Here is a 23,667-nt window from a genome sequence, read left to right as displayed (position 1 = left end):
CGATGGCCCACTCTGGCACCTGTTTTTCAGAGGAGCAATACTTTAAACACTGAGATGGATAGTTTTCCAAGACACAGCTATAAAGCAAGGGCTTTCCAAAGCAGACTCCACAGGGTATCAAGCTGGAAAATGGAGTGCCACAGGAGACAGTGCTCTAGTTGTTGAAAAAATATGAAGCAGCAGATTGAAAAGTGAAAGAAAATAAGAAAGCAGTGAGATTTTTTAAAAAAGAGAATGGTAAGTAATTTTTAAGTGAAGTGTTCAGTATCTTATATTTATGTACAATACCAGAGGCCTGGTACACAAAATTCGTGCACTGGGGAGTGGGGGTCCCTCAGCCCAGCCTGTCCCCTCTCACAGTCCGGGAGCCCTCAGTGGATGTCCTACTATGGCTTAGGCCCGCTCCCCGTGGGGAGCGGGCCTAAGCCACAGTCTGGCAGCAGAGGCTCAGAGCAGGCGCCCTGTGTGTGTGTGCTGCTTGGCTTCTCTGCTGCGGCCGCAGCAAGGCTTGGCTTCTCTGCTGTGGAGAAGCCGAGCCTCTTCAGTCTTCAGTCTTCAGTCGGACCGGAGCCTTCAGTCTTCACTCTGAGCCTGCGTATCGCAATTAACCGCCATCTTTGGTGGGTTAATTTGCATACTCATCTGATTGGCTGGTGGGCGTAGCGAAGTGACACCAATTTGCATGCTTCTCTTTTATTAGTGTAGATGCCTACCTAGAAATTCACATAGCAATACCTACTAATATAGATAATAGGACCCTATGAGGTATGGGATTTTAACTTTTTTTTTTTAAATAGAAGATTAAGCACAGAGAACAGTCTTGATGTTTAGGCCTACAAGCCACAGTCAGGCCAGAACAAAAATCAACCCATCTTTCCTTTGCTTAAATTCTCTATAGCAGTGATTCTCAGACAGGGGCGACTTTACCTCAGGACACTTGACAATGATTGGACATATTTTTGGTTATTACAGCTAGAGAGTGGATAAGGCATCTAGTGGATAGAAGTCAGGGATATATCTAAACATCCTGCAATGCACAGGATAACCCTCTGCATCAACGAATTATCTGGCCCAAAATGCCAATGGTGCCTGGGTTGAGAAACACTGCCCTATTGCCTTTTTTTTTTTTTTTTTTACAGTGGAGAAGCTCCAAGGCTTGGCCTCCTGGGCTGGGTTCTTCCCCAAGCCTTGCACCCGGAGTTGGTGGTGATAGTGAGCCAAGTTCATGATCATCTTGGACACATCCTTTTGGTAAGAAGGCTGACCAAATATCAGGATCTCAGTCTTGCCTTCAGAGTCCCGCTGATTAATGTAAAGCAGGGTCTGTGACACACACTCGACGTGCAGAATGTGCTCTCCATCGGGGCCAAAGATCGCTTCCACCAGCCATGCCTCAAGGTGAAGTGTCTTCGGACTCTTGAGGTACTCTGTGGAACCAGCAGGGCTGCTTCGTGATGTCACTCAGCACCTGGAACGGCGCCCCTACCCGCTGCTCCAGTTGCATGAGCTTCGGAAAGCACTTGGGGGTGGCCATACTGCGGTGGGCCACGCAGAGAATGCTGGTGTAGATGCAGATGGGCCTGGCTCTGCCCTATTGCTTTCAAAATGATGGAAATTACCCGGTGAACTAGGGTTTTAAAAGATGATTAAGTTGAATTCTCTCTATAGCTTTTGCCTATTTAGAAGGATCTGGTAAGATTATGAAATCATGCTTTCAGAAGTGAATTTCTATAGACTATCTGATTCTTTACAGGAAAAGTTTGCTGACCCCTATATTTTAGCTTCACAGCAGGTGAAAGGGAAGGGGGCAGGCCTCTGTGAAGACTAACTCCTGACTCCATGAGGACAGAGGCTCTCAAAATGTGATCTTGGGCCAATAGCATCAGCATCACCTGAGAGCTTATGCAATACAAGTTGTGTTTTCACAAGAATATTAATTAGGAAATAAGCAATCAAACACATTTCCAGACAGATATAAAAATGTAGAAATTTAACAACAGCATATACAAAAGATAAAAAATAGCTATTCCTGCTGAAAATAAGTAAAAGAAATACGGCTAGGTAGAGCCATGTGGACAGCTTCTAGGAAAGTCTGACACCTACATATATAAAGCCATTTCTTCCAAAATCCTGTGTAAAAAGATACTGTAAGGATACTATACGTACAGGATACTATAAGTATGGCACACACTTGTATCTGCTTTTAAGACCTCGATCTTTAATTTACATGAAAAATTCTGTCAGGTCCATTATTTTAGTCCCTCTACCTGGGAAGCTACCAGAAAATATTTTTTTGCTACATAGGAATGGAAAAGTAATTACTTCCAGACTCAAGGGATGACAAAAGGAAACATCCAAATCAAAGACAATACGGTCTTTGAATACCGATGTAGATAAAAACATGTTTCCAAACCTGACTGTTCTGGCAGCTTAAGAGTTAACGAAGCTCCCAGACCACAAAAAATTAAGTGAGATGCAGCTGATGGATATGAACTCAACTTAAATGGAGACTCTAGCAGGAAACCTAGCATTGTTCATTGTGATTTTCTATTTATAATGTTAGGTTGGCATGCTCCAGGTTTGTAATGATGAATACCTCAAAATCATTAAATGATAATGTTGGTCATTAGTATATACTAAGTCAATATATTTATATTCTTAATCAACATTTAGAAATACATTATTATTGAAGTTTGCTTTTAAAAACATCCTTGAAAAGGTTTCATTTCCAACAGCTAGCAGAATGAATAAAAACATGCAATGTTTAGAGCCACCCTGACCTGTCAATGACAGTGAGAACCTGACCTTAAGCACCAAGTATAATATGCTGAGAACAGCTCCATTTGAAGGCCTCATCAAGGAAAATTATTTTTAGAACACACTGACTGCTCAATATATAACAGATGGGTTATGTCTGAGTTATGGTGAAGTCACAATTTGTCCATCTATCTGTCACCACAGCAATAACCACTTACAGAACTGTCCACTCCTGCCTAACAAGTAGCCCAACAACCAGTGACATTAGATTGTGGGGGGGAAAGTATCTCCAACAGTCATTTTCTTAAGATGATCTAGGTATCTCTTGTGGACCCACCAACAGTTTCATCTGGCTAGTCAGCGGCTCACTAGATATGTTTTTCATAGCAACTTACTCCACAGAAACTGAAGAGCAAAGACGTCAAGCAACAGAGCCAAACCAGTTTTCAGATTTATGCCCACAGTGCCCTCTACTGGCTGCTCTTTGTCATAGCTACTTGATCTGCAGGAACTAGATTACCACCATTAAGAATATTGTTCCCCATAGTACAAGACAGAATTCAAACTCTAAACCTCTCCCTAAAACAGAAACAGTCAAACTGGTCCCTGTCAATCAGATACACCCATGTCAGACTACTATTTGGAAGTCTGAGCAATATAAGGAAACAGGAATCAGTTCAAAAAATAAGAGTAAGGTCAAGATTAACAAGAAAAACTTAGATTGGGTCCAAAAAGTTGATCAACAGAACAAGTCTACATATTTGAAAAGAAAAGAAATGCCTGACAAAGCATTCTGATGAGACAGAACAGAAGCGAGCAAAAACAGTGATCCAATTTAAACAGAACAGCCAACACAGAGCTCACTGGCAACCTTCAGGGTACCACATACCTGAGAACACAAACATGCATGTTAGGTTTTATGTTCTTTTCCCGTCAATACGGAAAAGAATGGGTGGGAACATGCAGCTCCACTAGTCTCGCTGGCATTAAGCTATTTATTTATTTTTAATTTTTATTTTTTAATACATATATATTTTCAGAGAGGAAGGAAGAGGGGGAGAGAGAGATAAAAACATCAATAATGAGAGAGAATCATTGGTTAGCTGCCTCCTGCACACCCTCCACTGGGGGATCAGCCCGCAACCCAAGCATGTGCCCTTGACTGGAATCGAACCTGGGATCATTCAGTCTGCAGTCTGACACTCTATCCACTGAGCCAAACCAGCTAGGGCTAAACTATTTGTTTTTGACAAATGCACATACCAGATGGTAGAATCAGCTCCATGGTTTCATCATCATAATCCAAGGTCTTTTCTGAAGGCAACTCCTCGGTCTCATCAGGATCCTCCCTGTCCTTGTGATCTGGGTAGCTACTCCTGAAAACAGTGAAAGGTATTAATAAATAGACTAACACCTCAAATTTAACTGAAGACATAAATTGCATTTACAAATGTGGCAAATCCACTTGCTACCCAAAAGGGGCAATACAGAGTTGAGGGTCTGTCTATAGACAGAAAACAACTTTTTAACATTTTCTCTGAAGTAAAAGTGCACAAATGACTTATGAGCTCAAAACAGATCATAGAACTAAATAGAAAGCACAAAACTATAAAACTCCTAGAAGATAACACAGGAAAAATCTAGGTAATTTGGGGTTGTGTGATGACTCTTTTTAGGTACCACAACAAAGACAGGACCCATAAAAGAAAAAAAAACTGATAAACTGGACTACATTAAAATTAAAAACATCTATTCTGTGAAAAGAAAATTTCAAGAGAATTAAAATATAAGCCACAGACAAAAGATTTTCAGAAGATACATCTGAAAAAATACTGTTATCCAAAATATTAAAAAATAAAACTTTTAAACTCAACAATAAGAAAACACCCAATTAAAAAGTGGGCCAAAGACCCTACAGACACCTCACTAAGAAGATATACAGCTGGCAAATAAGCGTGTAAAACGACGTGCCAGATCATATTATCAGGGAAGTGAAAATTAAAACAATGAGATGCTTAAATTTGGCCACAATCCAAATGCTGACAGCACCAATGTTGATGAGGTTGTGGAGCAATAGCAATTCTCATTCATTGCTGGGGGGAATGAAAAATGGTATGGTACAGCCACTTTGGAAGACAGTTTGGCAGCTTTTTAGAAAACTACTGACATATGGTAATTCTCTACCATATGGTCCAGAAATCTTGCTACATGGTATATCCGCAAAAGAGCTAAAAACTACTGTCAACACAAAAATCTACACACGGATATTTTTAGCAGTTTTATTCATAATTGCTAAAACTTGCAAGTAACTAAAATGTCCTTCACTAGGTGAATGGATAAACTGTGGTACATCCAGGCAATGGAATACTATTCAAGACCAAAAAGAAATGAGCTGTCAAGCCATAAAGACATGGAGGAACCTTAAATGCCTATTAGTAAGTGAAACAAGCCAGTCTGAAAAGGCTACTGAATGATTCAAACTACATGAAGTTATGGAAAAAGCAAATCTATGGAGTACGTCAAGATCAGTGGTTTCCAGGGTCAGGGGTGGAGGGAGGGAACATACAGGATTTTTAAGGCAGTGAAATTACTCTGCATGATACTATAATGGTGGATACCTGTCATACATCTGTTCAGTGTAGAATACCAGAGTGAACTCTAATGCAAACTACGGACTTGAATAATGATGAGTCAGTGCAGGTTCATCAATTTTAACAAATGTACAATAAGTGGAAGATGTTGATAACCTGGGAGGCCATGCACGTGTGGGGGCAGGGGGGATATGGAAAATCTCTGTACCTGCTGCTCAATTTTGCTATGAACCTAAAATTGTACTAAAAAGACAATGAGCAGATTACCTATAATTGAATTTTTTTTACCTATTTGTTTCTCTCTAGGAAGGTAGCCATAAAGGGAGAGAAAATAGAGCTGGAAATGCAGCTCTCGTCAATTTAACCATTATAATAATAAGTTCTGTAAACTGATGGTTGCCAGATGGGAAGGGTGTTGGGGAGAAGAGTGAAATGGGGAAGGGATTAAGATTTACAAATTGCCAGTTATAAAAACAGTCACAGGGGATTGCATGTAACACTATTATATTTAAAATCATTTTTCTTGAGATACTAATTGCATGTATTATTATATTTAAGATAGTTTTTCTTAAAATATTAACGTTTATTGCATGTAACATTATTATATTTAAAATCGTTTTTCTTGAAAAAAAAATAAAGAAGCTTTCCCTTTTAACAGACTGGAAAAGAACAAAAAAAAAAAAAACAAAAACCAGTCACGGGGGAAAAAAGCAGTCACTGAGTCCTGAGTCATGAAGTACAGCATAAGTAATACAGTCAATAATCTATACATATAAAAGGCCAAGTGACCGACCGTCCATCCATCCGACCGGCACCTATGACGCGCACTGGCAATTTAAAGATAAACGTTGACTTGCACATGCACGATACATATAAAGCTCTCGCTGGTGCCAATCGCACGCCTGTGTTTTGATCTGTCATTGTTGATCATGAATTTGGTTGACACTTCTATTATAGAGAAAGGGTAAATAGTGATATTAAAATATTTCTTCTAATTAATTTCCTTTCAATGTGCACCGGGCCATTAGTATTATAATACCTATGTATGGTGTCAGATAAGTACTAGATTTACTGGGGTAATCACTTTCTAAGTTATATAAATGTCTAATCACTATGTTGCACACCTTAAACTAATATAATATTGTATGTCAATAGTAATTGAAAAAAATTTTTTTTTAAATTCTAGAACAAAGCTGTCCAATAGACCTCTGGGATAGAGAAATTATCTGTATGTTCCAAATCAGTGTGCTGTTAAGCACTGAGCTATGACAACTGAAGAACTAATAGTAGTTGTGCAACTGAAGAACTAATTTTTTTTTAAATTTATAATTTAAACTTAAATAGCCATATGAGTACACTTAGTAATTACCATATTGGTGCAGTTCTAGAAGACTATGTGCCTAAAAATGTTCACAAATATATAGAAAGTAATTGGAAAAATGCACATAAAATGTTAACAGTAGACAAATAACCCAAAAGAATAACAGACAAAAGACTTGGTCAAACACTTCACAAAGAGACATCTAAATGGTTAATTTATAAAAGGTCCTCAATTACAGTGGTCATCATCAGGGAAATGTAAATTAAACCCACAATGGGTTACCACTACACAAAAATGACAAAAATGACAAAAATACCAAAGTGACAAAAATGAAAAACTCCTTTACTACAAGAGACATAAGGAGGAAAAAGCAAAATGACAACAGAGAAGATTAGGACTTTTCTGAATACTTGTAGCATATGGTGTAAGCACACCTGGCATGTAGTTATACACACCTGCTTGTGTGGCACACCTGTGCTAGGTCGTCGGCATCTTGACACTAGGAATTAGCTGTTCAAGAGTGCCTACCATAGATTCAGTGCATAGTATTTCAATTATACAAGTTTCTGGTAAAGGGGAACCACCTATGGGATCATCTCACCATCACATGACTGGCCTAGTTCAGCAACCGCCTCAACCCCCTTAGGAAACAGCTTGTGCCTGAAGGACTCTCAGGGAAACCAAAACCTAATGCCTGTGTTTCTGTTAAGGTCAACTGGCAAAGCTGAACTCCTGATCATTAAACCGCCAAAAGCCCCCGAGTTTTCAAGTCAAACAAATTTCAGTTTGGGGCCTGAGAACTTCTCTTTATCATATGTATGTGTTTAACTTTGTTACACTCAGTTTCTTATCAACAAAACACGAGCGAATAACCTGCCATATAGAGATGTTATAAGAGGTATGAAGACTATATTGTATGGTGCCAGACACAGATCAGGCACTGGCACTTCTAATATCACTTCAATGCAAAGACGATGACTTCACTTTGCTTCACATTACAAACCACAGACCTACCTGAAGTCATAGAAGTCTGCAAATTCCAAAGCAGCATCCCCGTCTGTGAAGAGCTTACAGTGGCTTTTGTCATTCATGTGTGCCTGCACAGCTTCCGTGGAGTAAAAGGACTTCCCTTTCTCATTGCACCATAAGCAAATCTTCCCAACACCAACTTTCTCTCCTGACAAAATAATTTGAGGGGGAAAAATATGAAAAAAAGCTTTTGTGGCCAGGTGCAATCTCACCATGTATCTGCACAATTCAAAAAAAAAAACCAAACATGCACCAAATTTCTGATCTTCACAAAATAAACATGTACTAGTAATTAAGTCAAAGATTGATGAAAAACATAAAATTAATGTTTCCTTAAGACCTGCCCCCCAATTATGTGCTATTTCCTCATTAAAAGGAAAGCTACTGTACTTACCCAAATACTGGATCAGTCCCTTAAGATCCGAAAGATATTCTATATCAGGAATAAAGAAGCTGTGGATTTTAGTCATGTGAGCCACATTCTTCATGAGGGAGCTTGAATGATGGGAACAAAATAAGCAGTCCTTTATGGAGATGGCACCAAGAGGAGCGCCTGCCCCCGCCTCTTCCTCCTCTGCATCCTGCTCCTCCAACTCGTCCATCGATTCCGCATCTTCACATTCCATTTCTTCGTCAGAATCAATATCTTCCCAATCTTCAAGCCAGAGATTTGAGAAACAAGGTTAGTTTAAGAAAAGTGGTGACCACAATGTAAGAAACCACACAAACATACAAGCATGAGGTGGTAGTTGCTGACTTACCTCCCAGGACAACCCCTCTTCCAAGATCTCAATTTTCACCCTTCCTTTCCCACAGACCAAGCTGTAAGGCTAAGAAACACCTTCACCTCTCTTCTCCAGCCCACAGTAAACTCCTTGAAGGAGTCTCTGCGTCTTCCCCGTGTCTCTATGTACACATACAACCGGTGTTGACAGGATGTGTGACGAGGGAAAGGAGGAATAAATAACTCAAAGTCAAGGAGCCAGGTTGCTGGCTCCAGCTGCTCATTCCAGGTTAGGAGCTGGTTCTGAACCTCTCCTTTCACTGTGTCAATCAACTAAATTAAGTGCAAATCCATGGTAACTAGAAACCCGAGAGCATTTGGTCCTTCTATTTTTCCTTCTCAACCTGTGGGTCGCGAACAATGAAAATACATCCATCCTGCATATCAGATATTTACATGACGATTCATAACAGTAGCAACACTACAGTTATGAAGTAGCAACGAAAATAATTTTATGGTTGGGGGTCACCACAACATGAAGAACTGTACTAAAGGGTCGCGGCATTAGGAAAGGTTGAGAACCCACTGTGCAAAAAGCCTCCTCATTCACAACAGAGAGGGCGGTCAATTCCCTCCGCAGGTGTTTATTAAGGACACACCTTTCCCCGCCCCCAAGGCTTCAGGCCCGGAATGCACAACAGTGAACGAAGCAGACTGTTCCCCGCGCGGCTACTGGACAGACAAGCGACCTCAGAAAGCATGGAAGCCGCTCCCATCGCTTTCATTTAAAGACACCCCCCCGCCCCCGACTACACACACACACACCGGCCCTTACCGTCTCCATCCCAGGTCCCCCTCCTCGCTCTCCTCCTCGCCCTGTTGCTTTGCCAGCTTCTTCGCCTGCCGTTCAAACCACTGCAACCGGGGAGGTTTCTCGGCCGGGTCTCGGTCGTCGGCCGCACGCCCTCCTTCGGCCACCGCCCCGGGACCCCCGGAGTCCTTCCCCGGCGCCGGAGGGGCCCTCTTGGGAGACGGCTGGGCCTTGATGACCTGCTGGATGGCCGCGTTCATGGCGTCCTTGTCAACACGGTCCACGCCCAACCCTTTCTCCAAGTTCTTTTCATTCATCATCTCCACCCTGCGACTCACCGCCTTCCTCTCCAGCTCCACGTGCCGCCGGGACCGGAGGTGGTTTTCGTAGGCGTTCGCACAGGCGAACTTCTTACTGCAGACGGTGCAGTAGGTGGCCGTGCCCTTGCTCTCCTCCTCCGCCACGGCCCGCTGCGCCCGCACGCGCTCCTGGAAGCCCTCGGCCGTGACGGGGGCCATGTCGGCCACCTTCCGCTTCAGGTTGTAGCGGTGCCAGTCCGTCTTGTAGTGGGCCCGCTGCAGCTCGGGGTCGCCGAACGCCACCCGGCAGGTGATGCAGGTGTACGTCGCCATCCCCCGGCAGGAAATACGAGGCGACAGAGGCAGAAAGCTAGCGACCGGCGCCCCGACCCCACGACGCGCTCAAACCCTAACTCGCCTCACCGCCCGCGAAGACGTGGAGTGGGCACCGACTTCCCGGCTGTATCTGAGCGAAAAGATGGAACAGAAAGGAAGTTATTCCGGGATGGACAGGAAGTCCCGCCTATCGGCCGTGCCCCTTCCAATGAGAAGCCAGGAAGGCGAGAGATGCCATTGGCTAACAGAGCCATGCCCAGTCACCTGAGGCGGGCGTTGATTGGATCGGCCTGGTGTGGCTTGTATGCTCCGAGGTGTGTTTTGATTGAGTCCACCGGGGTGGGTGGTGATCCTAAGCCTCCTACCAGCGGTTCTCAACCTGTGGGTCGCAACCCCTTTGGCGGTTGAATGACCCTTTCACAGGGGTCGCCTAAGACCATCCTGCATATCAGATATTTACATTACGATTCATAACAGTAGCAACATTACAGTTATGAAGTAGCAACGAAAATAATTTTACTGTTAGGGTCACAACATGAGGAACTGTATTTAAAGGGCCAGGAGGTTGAGAACCACTGAGTCCTACCTATAGGGTTCCTTTATTTACTTTCCTTCGCGGTTTGGGGAGAGACGTGATGGCGATCGGTGGACGGAAGGGGAAGGGGGGCGCCCCGGTGGCTCCGGGCCTGGGAGGACCCCGAGGGTGGTCCTGCGTCCAAGCGACCTTCGGGCTTTTCGGAGGATCGGGCGGACCGCCCCTGCCGCCTGGTGAATCGGTGCCACGAAAGCGAGGTGTCCGCCCAGCCGAGCCCTCACCATTTCGGCTGGAGTCCAATGAGGGACACTGGACACGCAGACCTGAGGCTGAGGGAATTCACAGGAAAAACCGGAGAGTCCAGACCTTGCCGGAAGCCGGTACATCCTTCCCCACAGTCGCTGCAGGGAAGAAGCATCTGCACAGCATATGTTTCAGGGGATCTGGCGTATATGGCATACTGTTCTTGATATGTTTGCTCCCCTTCTTGGCGCTGTGTGTTTTAAACAAGGTCACCTCTCTGAGAAAGGTTGTTTCCCCAGGTAGGGATTTTTCCCTGAAGTTAGGGAGGGAATAAAACCCCTTAACTAAGTACCAGGTGGGTAGTTAATCACTTTAACTAAGAACAATCATGCTTAAGCTACATAATCTTTACTCCCTGGAATGGAGATAAGAAATGCCCTGCCGAACCGGTTTGGCTCAGTGGATAGAGCATCGGCCTGCGGACTGGGGGGTCCCGGGTTCGATTCCGGTCAAGGGCATGTACCTTGGTTGCGGGCACATCCCCAGTAGGGGGCGTGCAGGAGGCAGCTGATCGATCTCTCTCATCGATGTTTCTAACTCTCTGTCCCTCTTCCTTCTTCTCTGTAAAAAATCAATAAAATATATTTAAAAAAAAAATGCCCTAACCTTTGGAATAGAAATTGACAGGATTAAAATCAACTGGTATAAATACAGATATAACAAGACAACAGGCGACAGGACCTAGAGACAGAACCTAGCAAGAGAACATGGCAAAAGATCCTGGACAGAACCTGGCTACAGAACTTGGCTGGAGAACCTAGACAGAACATGGCAAAAGAACCTGGATAGAACCTGGCTGGAGAACCTGGCTAAAGAACCTGACGACCGAACCTGGCTGGAGAACCTGGAGAACCTAGCGAGAGAACATGGCACCAGAACTTGGTTGGAGATCCTGACCAGAACTTGTTGGAGATCCTGACCAGAACTTGGTTGGAGATCTGAACCAGAACTTCGCTGGAGATCCTGACCAGAACTTGGCTGGAGATCTTGGCTAGGCTGCTGATCAACTGAAGGCTGCCTCCGTGTCATTCCTTCTTCGCCGACTCCGTCCACACCTTTGGGGATCCCTGGACCTGCTGGGGCTGGACCCCAACAAGGCCTGAGCCGGGTGTATGGGGCGAACCTTCGAGGGAAGTCCCGAATGAAAAGTGCCAGCTAGGAACAAAGAGCCAGCCAAGTCCCTGCCCAATAGAAATTAATCCAAGCCACGCATGTCGTCTTAAACCGAATATAGCCACGATTTTAAAAAGCAAAAAGAAAGAGGTTAAGATTGATATATTTTAGTTATCCCACTAGTATAGCCACAATATTATCATTTCAACATGTAATCATCCAAAAGACTTAATGAAATTTTACGTTCGTGTGTTGGCACTAAATTTGGAACTCGAGTGTATTGTACAATTAACAGCACATCTCCATTCGAACTAGCCTCATTGACGTCTCAGTTAATCCTATGACCTCAGAGGTAGCCGCGCAGTTTATAGGAACCATGAATGTTAAAGGTTTACAGAGTTCCCAGACTCATCTGCACAGTCATCACAGTTACCCACTGAACCTTATATCTTCAGAATCCAAGTGGCTCTTATCACCAAAGAAGGTAAGAGATGTTTTTACCAATCTAGATCAAAGCAAAGTTGCCCATGTTACTCAAAACCCTCCAGGGGCTTCCCTTGATTCCGAATAAAATTCAAGCATCTTTCTACTATGATCTGAACTTTTGTGCCCCACCCCCCATCCCCAAATTCATATGTCAAAAGAAAACCTATGCCCAAGCTGGTGGTGTAGGGGGGAGTTGGGGGGGGGGGGGGGACAGGTCTTCAGGAGGTGAGTAGTGGTTTTTTCAAAGCTATCCAGGAGAGGATACAATAAGAATCTACACAATGGAATACTATGCTGCAGTAAAAGAAGGAATTCTTACCATTTGCAACAGCATGGATGGAACTGGAGAGCATTATGCTAAGTGAAATAAGCCAGTCAGAGAAAGATAAATATCACATGATCTCACTCATTTGTGGAATATAACGAACAACACAAACCGATGAACAAAAACAGATCCAGAGACAGAGAAGCATCGATCAGACCGTCAAACCTCAGAGGGAAGGTAGGGGAGGGTGGGGGTAAGGGGGAGAGATCAACCAAAGGACTTGTATGCATGCATATAAGCCTAACCAATGGACACAGACACCAGGGGGGTGAGGGCATGAGTGGGAGGATAAGATCACATGTAATACCTTAATCAATAAGGAAGTTAAAAAAAAAAAAGAATCTGTGACAAGGAAGAGGTCCCTCACCAGACCATGCTGGCACCCTGATCATGGACTTCCAGCTTCCAGAACTGTGAGAAATAAATTTGTTGTTTATAAGGCACCCAGTCTATGGCATTTTTTTATAGCAGCTTGAACAGACTAAGCTACTTTTTATTCTAGGAGGCCCTATATGATCTGCCACCACCCTGACCCCCTACCTCTGACCTCCTGCCGCACCGCCTTTCCCACTCTGCTCACTTCTCTTCAGTCATATTGAAACTGTTGCTGTTCCTCTAACAAGGCTGAGCCAACATCTTTTGTTGGTACTAAGTCTTAGAAACCCTTTGAGTTCTGCTTGGAACATTCTTTTACTAGATTACTTCCTTCAAGGTTTCTGCCCAAATACCTTTACAAGAGAGGCCTGTCCCTACCCTCTTATCAAATATAGTGCCTACCCCCCAAATCTCAAGCATAACTCTTCTCTATAGCACTGTATTAGTTATTACTCTATGAAATTACCCCAAAATTTAGCAGCTTAAAACAATAAACTTTGATTAGCTGAGTTTCTGTAGATCAGGAATGTGGGTGGCTCAGGATGTCATAAAATTATAGTGAACATGTGGGCCAGGGCTGAAGTCCTGTGAAGGTTTCACTGTGGCTGAAGGACACCCTGAAAGATGGCTTGTTTACAGGCTGATAGCAAGAGGTTTGGGTTCCTCGCTGAGTTGAGTGTCCTCATAACGCGGCAATTGGCTTCCTCCACAGAGAGCAAAGTGGAAGCCATAATGTCTTTTATGACTGGTCTGGGAAGTCACAGTTATTTCCACAATGTGCTGTCGCTGTCAGGTGCTGTTTATGGATGGGGGAAGGTTCTGAAAAATACCTAGTTAGGCAGCTTTGTTTTGTGAACATCATAGAGTGCACTTACACAAATCTAGATGGTATGGCCTACTACACACCTAGACGGTGTGGTATAACCTGTTGCTGCTAGTTTACAAGCCTGTACAGCAGGTTCCTGTACAAAACAACATGAGATTAAATCAAGTACAAGAGAAAATGGGAAAAAAAGAAAAGAAATAAAAGAAAAAATTTTAAAGAGAGAAAGTGATACAACCAAGATGAGGTAAACAGGCGATGCATGAGACCGCTGGCAGAACACAGCATACTTTTTTTTATAATTAGAAAAAGTACACACTAATAAAAAGTATAGTAAACACCTGAACTGGTGGCATAGGCTTATATTATTAACAAGTATTATGTACTGTACGTAACTGTGTGTACTATGCTTTTATATGACTGGCAGGTTTACATCAGCGTCACCACAGACATGTGAGTAATGTGTTGTGATGTCACTAGGTGATAGGAATTTGTTAGCTCCATTAGATAATCTTATGGGACCACGCTCATATCTGTGGTCCATCATTGGCCAAAACATGCTTACTGTGTACACGTCTGTACTTACAAAGGTCGACCTTATTTAATGAGGAAGGGGTCTACATAAGGGTGGGAGTGGGGTGTTTTGGGGACCATTTTGGGAAATTGGCTGCCACTAGCATTTGCTGTTTGACTGTTCCCAAGTTTTAGCATAGAAAGTCTTGTATCCAGGACACCCCTCCATCTGGGCAACCCGGGATGGCATTATAGTTTCGTCACCCACACTAGCCTGTAAGCTCTGTGGAGACAGGGACACCTTTCATTGCTGTATGCTACAGTCGTGCTAGAGCAATACAGAGACTGTTCAGTATTTTCAAATGAATTTTTTATAGTGCAAAATTAAGTCAGACTTTCCTAAACTATTGTTCATGTCATCCCTTCTGTTCAAGAATGGTTATTTGTTGCCCATAGGCTGAAATGAAAATTCCTTTGCCTGGCTTTCATAACCTTCCTCCCATGCTACCTATCTCCACTGTGTTTTTTCCATGCCACCAAGCAATTCTCCAACACCAACCGAGTGTCCTCTATCTCAACTCACTCCAGTCACTCTCTACCTGGAGATACCACCACACCCCACAGGTTCCCATGGCCCCTTCTCAGGTTTACTTTGTTAGAACAGCTCACAGAACTCAGGAAACCAGTTTACTTACTAGGTTACCAGTTTATTACAAAGGACAGTAAAGGATACAAATGAACAGCCAGATGAAGAGATACATGGAGTCATGTCTGGAAGGGTCCCAAACATAGGTTTTGTCCCTGTGGAGTTTGGGGTGTCCTACACTCTTGGCTAGAATATCTAGGTGCTTTCCAAAAGTCACCTTATTAACATAACAAAAAACACCTTTATAGCTCTCATCACTTAGGAAATTCCACAGGTTTTAGCAGCTCTGTGCCAGGAATGTATATTTCTCATTATAAATCACATCACCTATCCTTTATGATATTCAGCTAGTTCTAAACAAAGACAGCCCTACTTTCATTTTGGGATTTGTTATGAATGGTAAGAAATACACAATTAACTAATACCATGAAGCTGGGGTCAAGGACAATGAAATATAAAGGAAGAGGCAATGGAGTCTTTAGAATAGAGAAATTTCATCAACTAGGGAGATCAGAAAAGTTTTCATTAAGGAGTTGACCCATTCCAGATGGGCACTGAAAGAGGGGAAATACTGAGGACTTCATCTGCAAGTAGAAAAAGAAGAAAAACTGTGGAAGAAGGAAAATAAGGGACATATTTAGAATATGTCCAGTTTGGGCGAAGCATAGGATACAGTGAAAGAAGGGAAAATAAGTCTAGAAAGTATCAAATTATCATTGGGTAAAGCGTTGAACTGTATAGACTTTTTTGCTCATTCTTCATTGGTAAACAGCAGGGATGCAAAAGTGTCTCAGTTTACATGGACATCAGGAATAGAACTGGGCCTTCAGTAGATCCAGCAGCAGGAGCTGGAATTGATTAGAAAAATACCAGAAGAGCAGGTCTGCAGCCAATAGCTGCAAGCCAAATGACTAAAGGACCTTTGAGTTAAATTTTCCACAGCATATCCAGGTACTATGTTCATGTGTCTAATTTCTGCTGACAACTTATTAAAAAGGTCTATTACCAATTAATCATCCTACTGAAGAATTTAAACTGAGTCCGCCCATGACAAAAAAAAATTAGGTTTGAAAATATTGAAAATTCCTTCTGGATACTGTGACATAGCTTGTAAGTTAGTTCACTTAATTACCGAAGTGCTGATGTTATGGTGCACACTGTCACAGTGACAGTACCATGATGAGTGGTTCCTTTATAGGCTAGGAGATGTTGCAATGTTGATTTTTGGTAATTAAAAAAGTTAATAAGGTCACCTTCAAGTCAATTGATATAGTAGTGAGCACAATATTTGCTGGTTTCGGCTTACTACTTTTCACATTCCTATACTGCAGTGGCAATTGGGTTTCAGTAAGAAACTGTAAAGGAGATAGGGTTGGTTGAGGTTACCTTTCGGGGGTAACAAATATAGAATATAAAATGAACATTTAAGAAGTGGTTTACAATTTCTATGAATTCTGTGGTCATGAAAAAAATGTTAAGTATTGTGATTTTCAGTAAACAATTCCCCCACCCCATCCCATGTAGCTCGCAGTTAAAGGGAACACAAGCTAGAAGCTGTGTGCCCCAGTTACATGCAAGCATGTGCTGTGTAACTGAGCAACTTATTTAACCCTGTTCTTCTGGGGGGGGGGACCTCTTACTTAACAGTAATCACAAAGATTACACACAATCCCAAGTGTCATTGTTTTCTATGTTTTAGGTCAAGGGTTGGCTAACTTTTCCTATAAAGGGCCAGATAGTAAATATTTTAGGCTTTGTAGGCCTATGTTCTTTGTCACAACTATTCAACTTTTCTGTTAATAGCATGAATGCAGCCATAGACAGTACATGAATGAGTGTTCTAATAAAACTTTATGAATGTTGAATTTTGAATTTCATATATTTTTCACATCATGAAATATTCTTGATTTTTTTCAACTATTTAAAAATGTAAAAAAAAAATACTTTAGCTGGTATTCCATACAAAAATGTTGCAGGCCAGACTTGGCCCACAGGCCATAGTTTTCCAACCTCAGTCTTAGACACTTTATCCTCATAACATATTAGGAGGTGGGTGTTAGATGTTAATTTTATAGATAAAGGAAACAGGTACAGAGACGTGAGGTGACTACAGTCCCACAGCCAATAAGTGTTAGAACCATTAAACATGATTAGTGAAGAATCTCATACATGGTCCAGAGTCAGCTGAAATGATAGACGTTTTTGCAAAACTTTTCATCCTTTATTCCACAGCATTTATTGGGTTATGAGGCCAATAAAGTGTAGGCCCATCGAAAGAAACAGAGTTTTCTCATAAGCAGGTACTTGTTGATTGACTTGGTTTTCATGTTTGAAAAGATGGCTTAGTTGAAACACAGGCTGGGGGAAAAAATCACTATCTTGGTTTTACACAGTTTTTTTTATCCCCTGAAAGTGTTTCAGATGCTTTTTTCCTCCCATTCATTCTCAAAACATCCCTGTGAGAAGGTAAGAATTAGCTTCCTAATTTTATGTTGGGGACATTGGGGTAGTGGTCTTGGGATGTTATGTGACTTTGACATTGTGACTTAGGGCCATAATATTAACATCAGAACCAGACTCCTACTTCTGACATTCCATCCCAGCTGGAATGCTTTGGTGGAAATGGAGGGACAATACACACAAAAATAGTTCTGGGACTTTTTAATTTCATCATGATCACGAATGACCTATGACAACAGTTTAGTAAGTGTTTTCAGAATCATTTCTACCTTATAACTAATATAGTTGGAGCAGTGTAAACTCTACATCAACTAAATTATATTTTTCTTAAATGTAGATTTGCTTCTGACCTAAAATCGGTAATATGCTGGCATTTGCCACTTATTTAAAAGGAAGAAAATTGCCCTTATTTCAAATATTGCAGGGAGATGCCTAAAGGTGTTGAGGATGTTTGCCAATTGCAAAATCTTATACAAGTTTCTTTTCTTAAAAGAATACTAAGCTGGAGAGGGGCAATTTTTTAAAAATCACTTTTGAAGATTTTTAGGGTAGGAAAAAGCAAAGATGTTTCAGAATGAGAATATAAACACTGCTTTAACCCTGGGTTGACCTTCCAAAGCAAACTTGACCTTCTTGGACTCTGTTTTATTGTTTCAGATCAATATGCATGATCAATGTATACTATTCTCATTTTGCTCAGCATTTTCTACTGGAAATGAGCAAAACATTTTTCTACAACTCCTCTATAATTAAAAAATAAATACATGCTTCAAATTTTAATGACTGCATCAATCCTGATGTTAAGGGATATAGAGCCCCCCCCCCACCCCCCATACCGGATCAATCACAGGGTTTACTGTTACTATATCTTAAAATCAGAAACAAGATTATATATAATGCTCCCCCACCAAAAAACAAACAAAAAACCATAGACACCCAAAAAAATAAAACCCCTCCATATCCCTGTTAGTTTGAATTAAGAATACCATTATTGTATGTATATATTTGTGATCATATTCTCAAACAAATAACATTGAAGTGCCAGGTTCATAGGCAGACAGTGAAGATATAAGGTGATAAAGCCACTGTCGATAGAGAGCTGGCATGTCTCCTCCATAGTGCTGGTAACACATTTTTCTACCCTCCCTTGTCCTCATCCCCTCCCCATCCCGAAGACCCTTTTGACTTATAGTTAACAACATTTGATTCTAGTACATTGTTCATACCATCAACTCCTGAGTTTATCTTCTCGTGTAAGCTTGTCCACTGAATTGTAACACATTCTTTAATTATTTGGATTATTTAACTTCTTATTTTCCCCTCAATGAAGAAATTGAAATGACCTTCAAACTTTTTGACTTTGTGGCCAAAAATATTTTTTAAATGAAGAAACATACACATTTAAAAAAAAGGGAATCCTAGTCACCACTATTTATAAATGTGTGACTGTATTTTTCTTCATGTCCAGAAACTCTTATTGAATAGAATTCAGGTATATTTCTCCCAAACACACACAGTTCATAGATCTAACACCAAGTTTTCATTTGTACCAAAACGGGCAAGATAATGAAGGCACAGGCTCACTGTGTATCAATAAAGGACATCAAACACAGTCATGAGGCACTAATGACATATAAGCATAGTCAGTCACAAAAAGCAGGTGTTCAAAGTCTTCAGTAACTTCTCTCCCTTTAACATTTGGCAAAATTCAATCTAGATATTTTAATATCTCAGAAGGAAAAAAATAAGAGCTGCTACATTAAAATGTCACATTACCTATGATTAGACTAGCCTTTAGAAAATAAAATGAAGGGCGGGGATCACAGATTTCCTATATTCTTGGATTATCCTTCCTTTCTGAGGGTCGCAGATGTCTGTATGCATCTGCAGACATGCCAGCAGTACTGAAGATTGAAAAGACTGCCAACAGTCTTTGCTGGCATGGTCCCTCAACACTATTAAACGTTACATCGCAAAAGCACAATTAGCTTGATTCCTGCTCTTTAGTCCTCTGTTAAAAACCTCCGTCAAATTTGGTTATTAAAGGTGATCGAAAAAGTTTAAAATAATGGAAAAACATATTCTAGCTTCCCAATGAGAAACATTAAATATTTAGACTTCAATGGCAAATAAATACATAGTAAAGCCAAGCAAGTTTTTCTCCTGTAGGAGAATTTATACAGACTACAAAACAGTTATTTTTTTCTACTACTGATGACCACATCACTCACAGAACAGATCAGGAACTAGTTTCATGATTTTAAGAGACCGTTTTTTTTCCCATGACACTATATCAAAGGTGAGGGCTTAACCTAGATCTGAGCAGGCAGAATAGCTCTGCACTCATGATATCCCTATTACAAATATATGATAATTGAACCACAAAACATAGCCCAATATCTGTTTACAACGGTATACGTGATACATAATTACTTGCTTTCTATGGGTTAATATCACCCATTGCGGGACTAGAGCTGACAGTCAATGGAGCATGCCATTTACAAGTAAGCCTAAATCTACAACTGCAGAAATAACAATGGAAATGTACCAGCCTATCCAAAGGAGTTAAATACATTTTAAGAATTTTTCCTAGGAAATTGATTTTGATATTATTTTCCAAGTCTTCAACTAAAGATGCCTCAATAATTTTTACCTTTTTACAACAAAATCCACCAAAAATATTTATCTGTTTCCCAGTGTTAGGAACAAAGGGGTTGATATAACATGTATTCCCAATTAGTTATTAATGATTCAGTGAATTACAATAAACTGTTTTTGCATGCTTGAAAAATTAATTGTAAAAAAAAAATAATTGTAAAGGAAAAGTAAGGAGTACTTATGGAAGGATTGCAATAATTTCATGTTTTCTTTTTGCTTTAAATATAACCCCTAATATTCATCTCTGAAAAAACAGTATGTATGTATATGTGTGTATATATGTATGTATACACACATACATACATATACACACACATGTCAAGTTGACCCTTGAACAATGCGGGGGTTAGGGGCACCGACCCACTGCACAGTCAAAAATCTGTGTATATCTTTGACTCCCCCAAAAACGTAACTATTAATAGCCTACCACTGATGGAAGCCTTACTGATAACACATAGTTGATTAACACATTTTGTTTATGTATTATATACTGTATTCTTACAAGAAAGTCAGCTAGAAAAACAAAATGTCTAAGAAAATCATAAGGAAGAGAAAATACATTTATAGTATTTATTGAAATAATCCCGCACAGTTCAAACCCATTTGTTCAAGGGTCAATTGTATATATATATTTTTTCATTTCCATGCTTATTACATAAAAATAACTATCAGATATATCAATCTATCAGTGTCAGCTGATATATATCCAATTAATTCACTGCAGAAGGGAAAATAAGACAAAATAATCTAAAGCAATGAGTAAAGCTCACAGTTCAAAAACATTTTTTTCTTTTCTTTTTTTTTTTTTTTTTTGTTTGTTTGAAATTTTTTTGGTAGTTTATCTGTGCTCTGTCATATAAGCTGATTCCAGACTAATGGCCTCCCAGTAGATTTGAAAGGAAGCCTGAAGACTTCTTAGTTTGCTGTGCTTCTGCTTCCTGGTCTTGTGAAAGTCCCAATTCACTCTCAATTTGATCGAGCTCTGACTGGTCAAGGAGTTCAAAGTCATCCCCTTCTTCAGTGTCTGTGTCCTCTCCCGGGCTGGGTGCAGCCTGAGAAAGGGCTTGCTGCGCGCCCTCTAACTGGTCTTTGATAGCAGCAGTCACTGCAGCTGAGATGACGTCCCCAGCCAGGTTGCTCATCAGGTGAAAGGTTTGGTCACTGCTCAGAGGAAGGGTGAGACCAGCTGGTGACTGCCTCTCTTTGCTGGGTCTGAGGCCGCTGTCCAACTGTTCCTTTTTTCTCTTGAGCTCAGTGGGCAAGCCGAGGCTTAATTCATCTTCATCGTTTGTTCCCATGCCATTTTCTAGAGATGGAAAATCTGAAAGGCCTCGAGAGAAAACTTCCTCACTAGGTCGGTCAAGATCTGTAAAACGTACAACAGAAGTTCATGCTTAAGCACCATGATAAATTTGAAATGAAAGAGCTGTCTAAAAGATACTGATTTTAATCTAAACCCTCTGGGCAACCTTGGCATTCATCTAGCCGCCTGGTTCAGTTTAAATAAACTTAACCACACATATTGGACCCCTCCCAAATCTGGGGCACCATCTCTCCACAAGTACACAAATACTACATGACTCCCCTATTATGTCTTTAATGTTCCTCCTAAGCACAAAGCAGTGTACATAATGACTTACTATTCGACCTAACATTAGCTTGAGGCTTTGACTAAAGTTTAAATGTTCACCATAAACAAATATTTCATCCTGCCCCTGGGGAGGAAATTAGCTTGAGCCATTGTGGATATGTATGATCACAGGATAAGAAATATTTCAATTGGAGGTTTTCATGGTATCTGGTATAGCAGATGGGGACTATTACCCAACCTCAGCATTTTCATCCAGGAAGATATGAGTATCTGTAGCCTGTGTTTGTTTAAAGCAATTAATTAGAAGAAGCTATTGCTCCTTCTATTCCACATTCAACCTCAGAGCATATGGAAACATTTGGCTTTATATAAAAATAGCTGCAGGCTTGATCCCTGGCGGGGGGCGGGCGGGGGGGTGGTGTGCAGGAGGCCACTGATCCATGTTTCACTCTCACATCGATGTTTCTCTTTCCCTCTCCCTTCCTCTATCTCTAAAAATCAATAAAAATAGATATTTTAAAAATAGTTCATACCATTTTAACCAAACTAGTGTCCTGAACACATGTAGGAACATTTGTAAAATTTGGTACATTTGAAAGCAATGCCAGGTTCATAGGCAGACAATGATTTTATTTTCACGTTTCAGAGAAAATCTTTCAGTATAATAGGTAACTCATTACAACAGTGATTTGAAATCCTTGGTTTAACTAGCAAAAAGTCTCATCTGTGGGTTGGATTATCGTCCTTCCCTTGTGTAAATCTGAGGTGGGATGCTGAAAAACAAAGTGTTTGTTATCTAGGTCTTGTGGGTATTTAGCGCTTAGAGATCTTCGGTGAATGTCAGCGATCCTCTTGTTCTAATGCATTTTAAAGATGAGGAAATTAAGGTCCCCATAAATACCAGTATAAGGTCACACAGCTAATTACAAAGGCAAGCCAATACTTGGGTCTCCCAGTCCCCAAACCTGTCTTCTTTCCAACCCTGCACAGCCTCCCTCCTTTCTCTAGAATAGAGTGTTCTTGCTTGTAAAAGTACATAGAAGACAATTTATTCAGAATCCTCCATTATAGCCTGCTCATATTTTCAGTATATGGCTAAGATGACTTGAAATAATCCAATAAGACTAGCTAAAGTTAAGTTACTGCACATGAGTTGTCTCTCAATTTATTTTAAATTGTACTTAACCGCATTATTAAAATAAGAGCATTTCTTGTTTATTTTTAAACTGACTTTGAAGACAAACATGAGAAACCTTGGAGTCAGCTTCGGATTTGCGGAACTTGCCCTCCACGCTCAGTCCCTGTGAATGAGGGCTAGCCTCAGATATGTGAGATTGGTTTTTCTCTTCCCCTCCTCCCATTACCGCTATAAACAAGGTCACCAGGCTTTCGAGAAGTTAATTTTGTTCACTGTCAATATTTATATGTTTTCTAAATAAAGGCAGATTTTGGACACCCACGTATCTACTTTCCATTTATATGGCTTTGTCACATAAATGGAGTTATTCAATATATCTAGACTTGTCTGGCTTCTTTCATTTTGCCTGAAGTGTTCAAGGTTCATCCATGTTGTACCAAGTACTAATACTTCATTTCGATAGCCAAGTGACAGTCCATTATATATACCCCATTTTGGTTAGCCATTCAGCAGTAGACAGAGTTAAATATTTTGCATGCACTCATAATAATAAAAAAGAGAGAGAAACGTGAGCATACCGTCAGAAGTGTCTGTCTGTGGAGTGTATCCTTCTGAAAGGTTGAAGGTCCCATTGTCAGTCCAGGACACCTCGGATACGTCTGTGTCGGACACAGACAACTCTTTGGCAGCCACCGTGAGGCTAATCTGTGTTAATATAAATACCAGTGGCACATTCTAAACTTCTGTGGCAAATCTTTTGAAAACTCCATACTACCACCAAAAATGTCAGACTAATAAAAACCAGGTGAGTATTTTTCCTTTCAGAATTGTTC

General features: G+C 41.0%; 2 protein-coding genes and 1 non-coding gene across 8 annotated transcripts in view; all 3 read right to left on the bottom strand.

Moving 5' to 3' along the window:
• The window catches only part of ZNF622 (zinc finger protein 622), an 11,660-nt gene extending 1,662 nt beyond the window's left edge, over positions 1-9,998 (bottom strand). The window contains 7 exon segments of the mRNA XM_023763136.1: positions 20-40; positions 79-154; positions 4,021-4,133; positions 7,684-7,846; positions 8,093-8,353; positions 9,258-9,267; positions 9,269-9,998. Of these exon segments, the coding sequence (XP_023618904.1) occupies positions 20-40; positions 79-154; positions 4,021-4,133; positions 7,684-7,846; positions 8,093-8,353; positions 9,258-9,267; positions 9,269-9,865 (1,241 nt within the window). The 5' untranslated portion in view covers positions 9,866-9,998.
• A 5,034-nt stretch (positions 9,999-15,032) lies between these two features.
• Positions 15,033-23,667, bottom strand: part of RETREG1 (reticulophagy regulator 1) — a 104,130-nt gene continuing 95,495 nt past the window's right edge. For 5 of the 6 annotated variants that reach the window (XM_023752239.1, XM_023752249.1, XM_014453274.2 and 2 more), the window contains 2 exons: positions 23,413-23,539; positions 15,033-21,471 (listed from right to left, as the gene is read on the bottom strand). In XM_023752239.1, coding sequence (XP_023608007.1) covers positions 20,978-21,471; positions 23,413-23,539 — 621 coding nt within the window. In that variant the 3' untranslated portion in view covers positions 15,033-20,977. The remainder of the gene's footprint in view (positions 21,472-23,412; positions 23,540-23,667) is intronic. The other variant, XM_006081494.3, reaches the window with a different exon arrangement.
• LOC111825605 lies at positions 16,504-16,637 on the bottom strand. Its single transcript, XR_002828798.1, has one exon. It is a non-coding gene; the product is annotated as a small nucleolar RNA SNORA76 (small nucleolar RNA).

The sequence above is a fragment of the Myotis lucifugus genome, unplaced genomic scaffold (genome assembly GCF_000147115.1).
Source record: "Myotis lucifugus unplaced genomic scaffold, Myoluc2.0 scaffold_0, whole genome shotgun sequence".
Lineage (NCBI taxonomy): Eukaryota > Metazoa > Chordata > Mammalia > Chiroptera > Vespertilionidae > Myotis > Myotis lucifugus.
The sequence above is the reverse complement of the archived record's forward strand: the minus strand, read 5'-3'. Positions and strand labels throughout refer to the sequence as shown.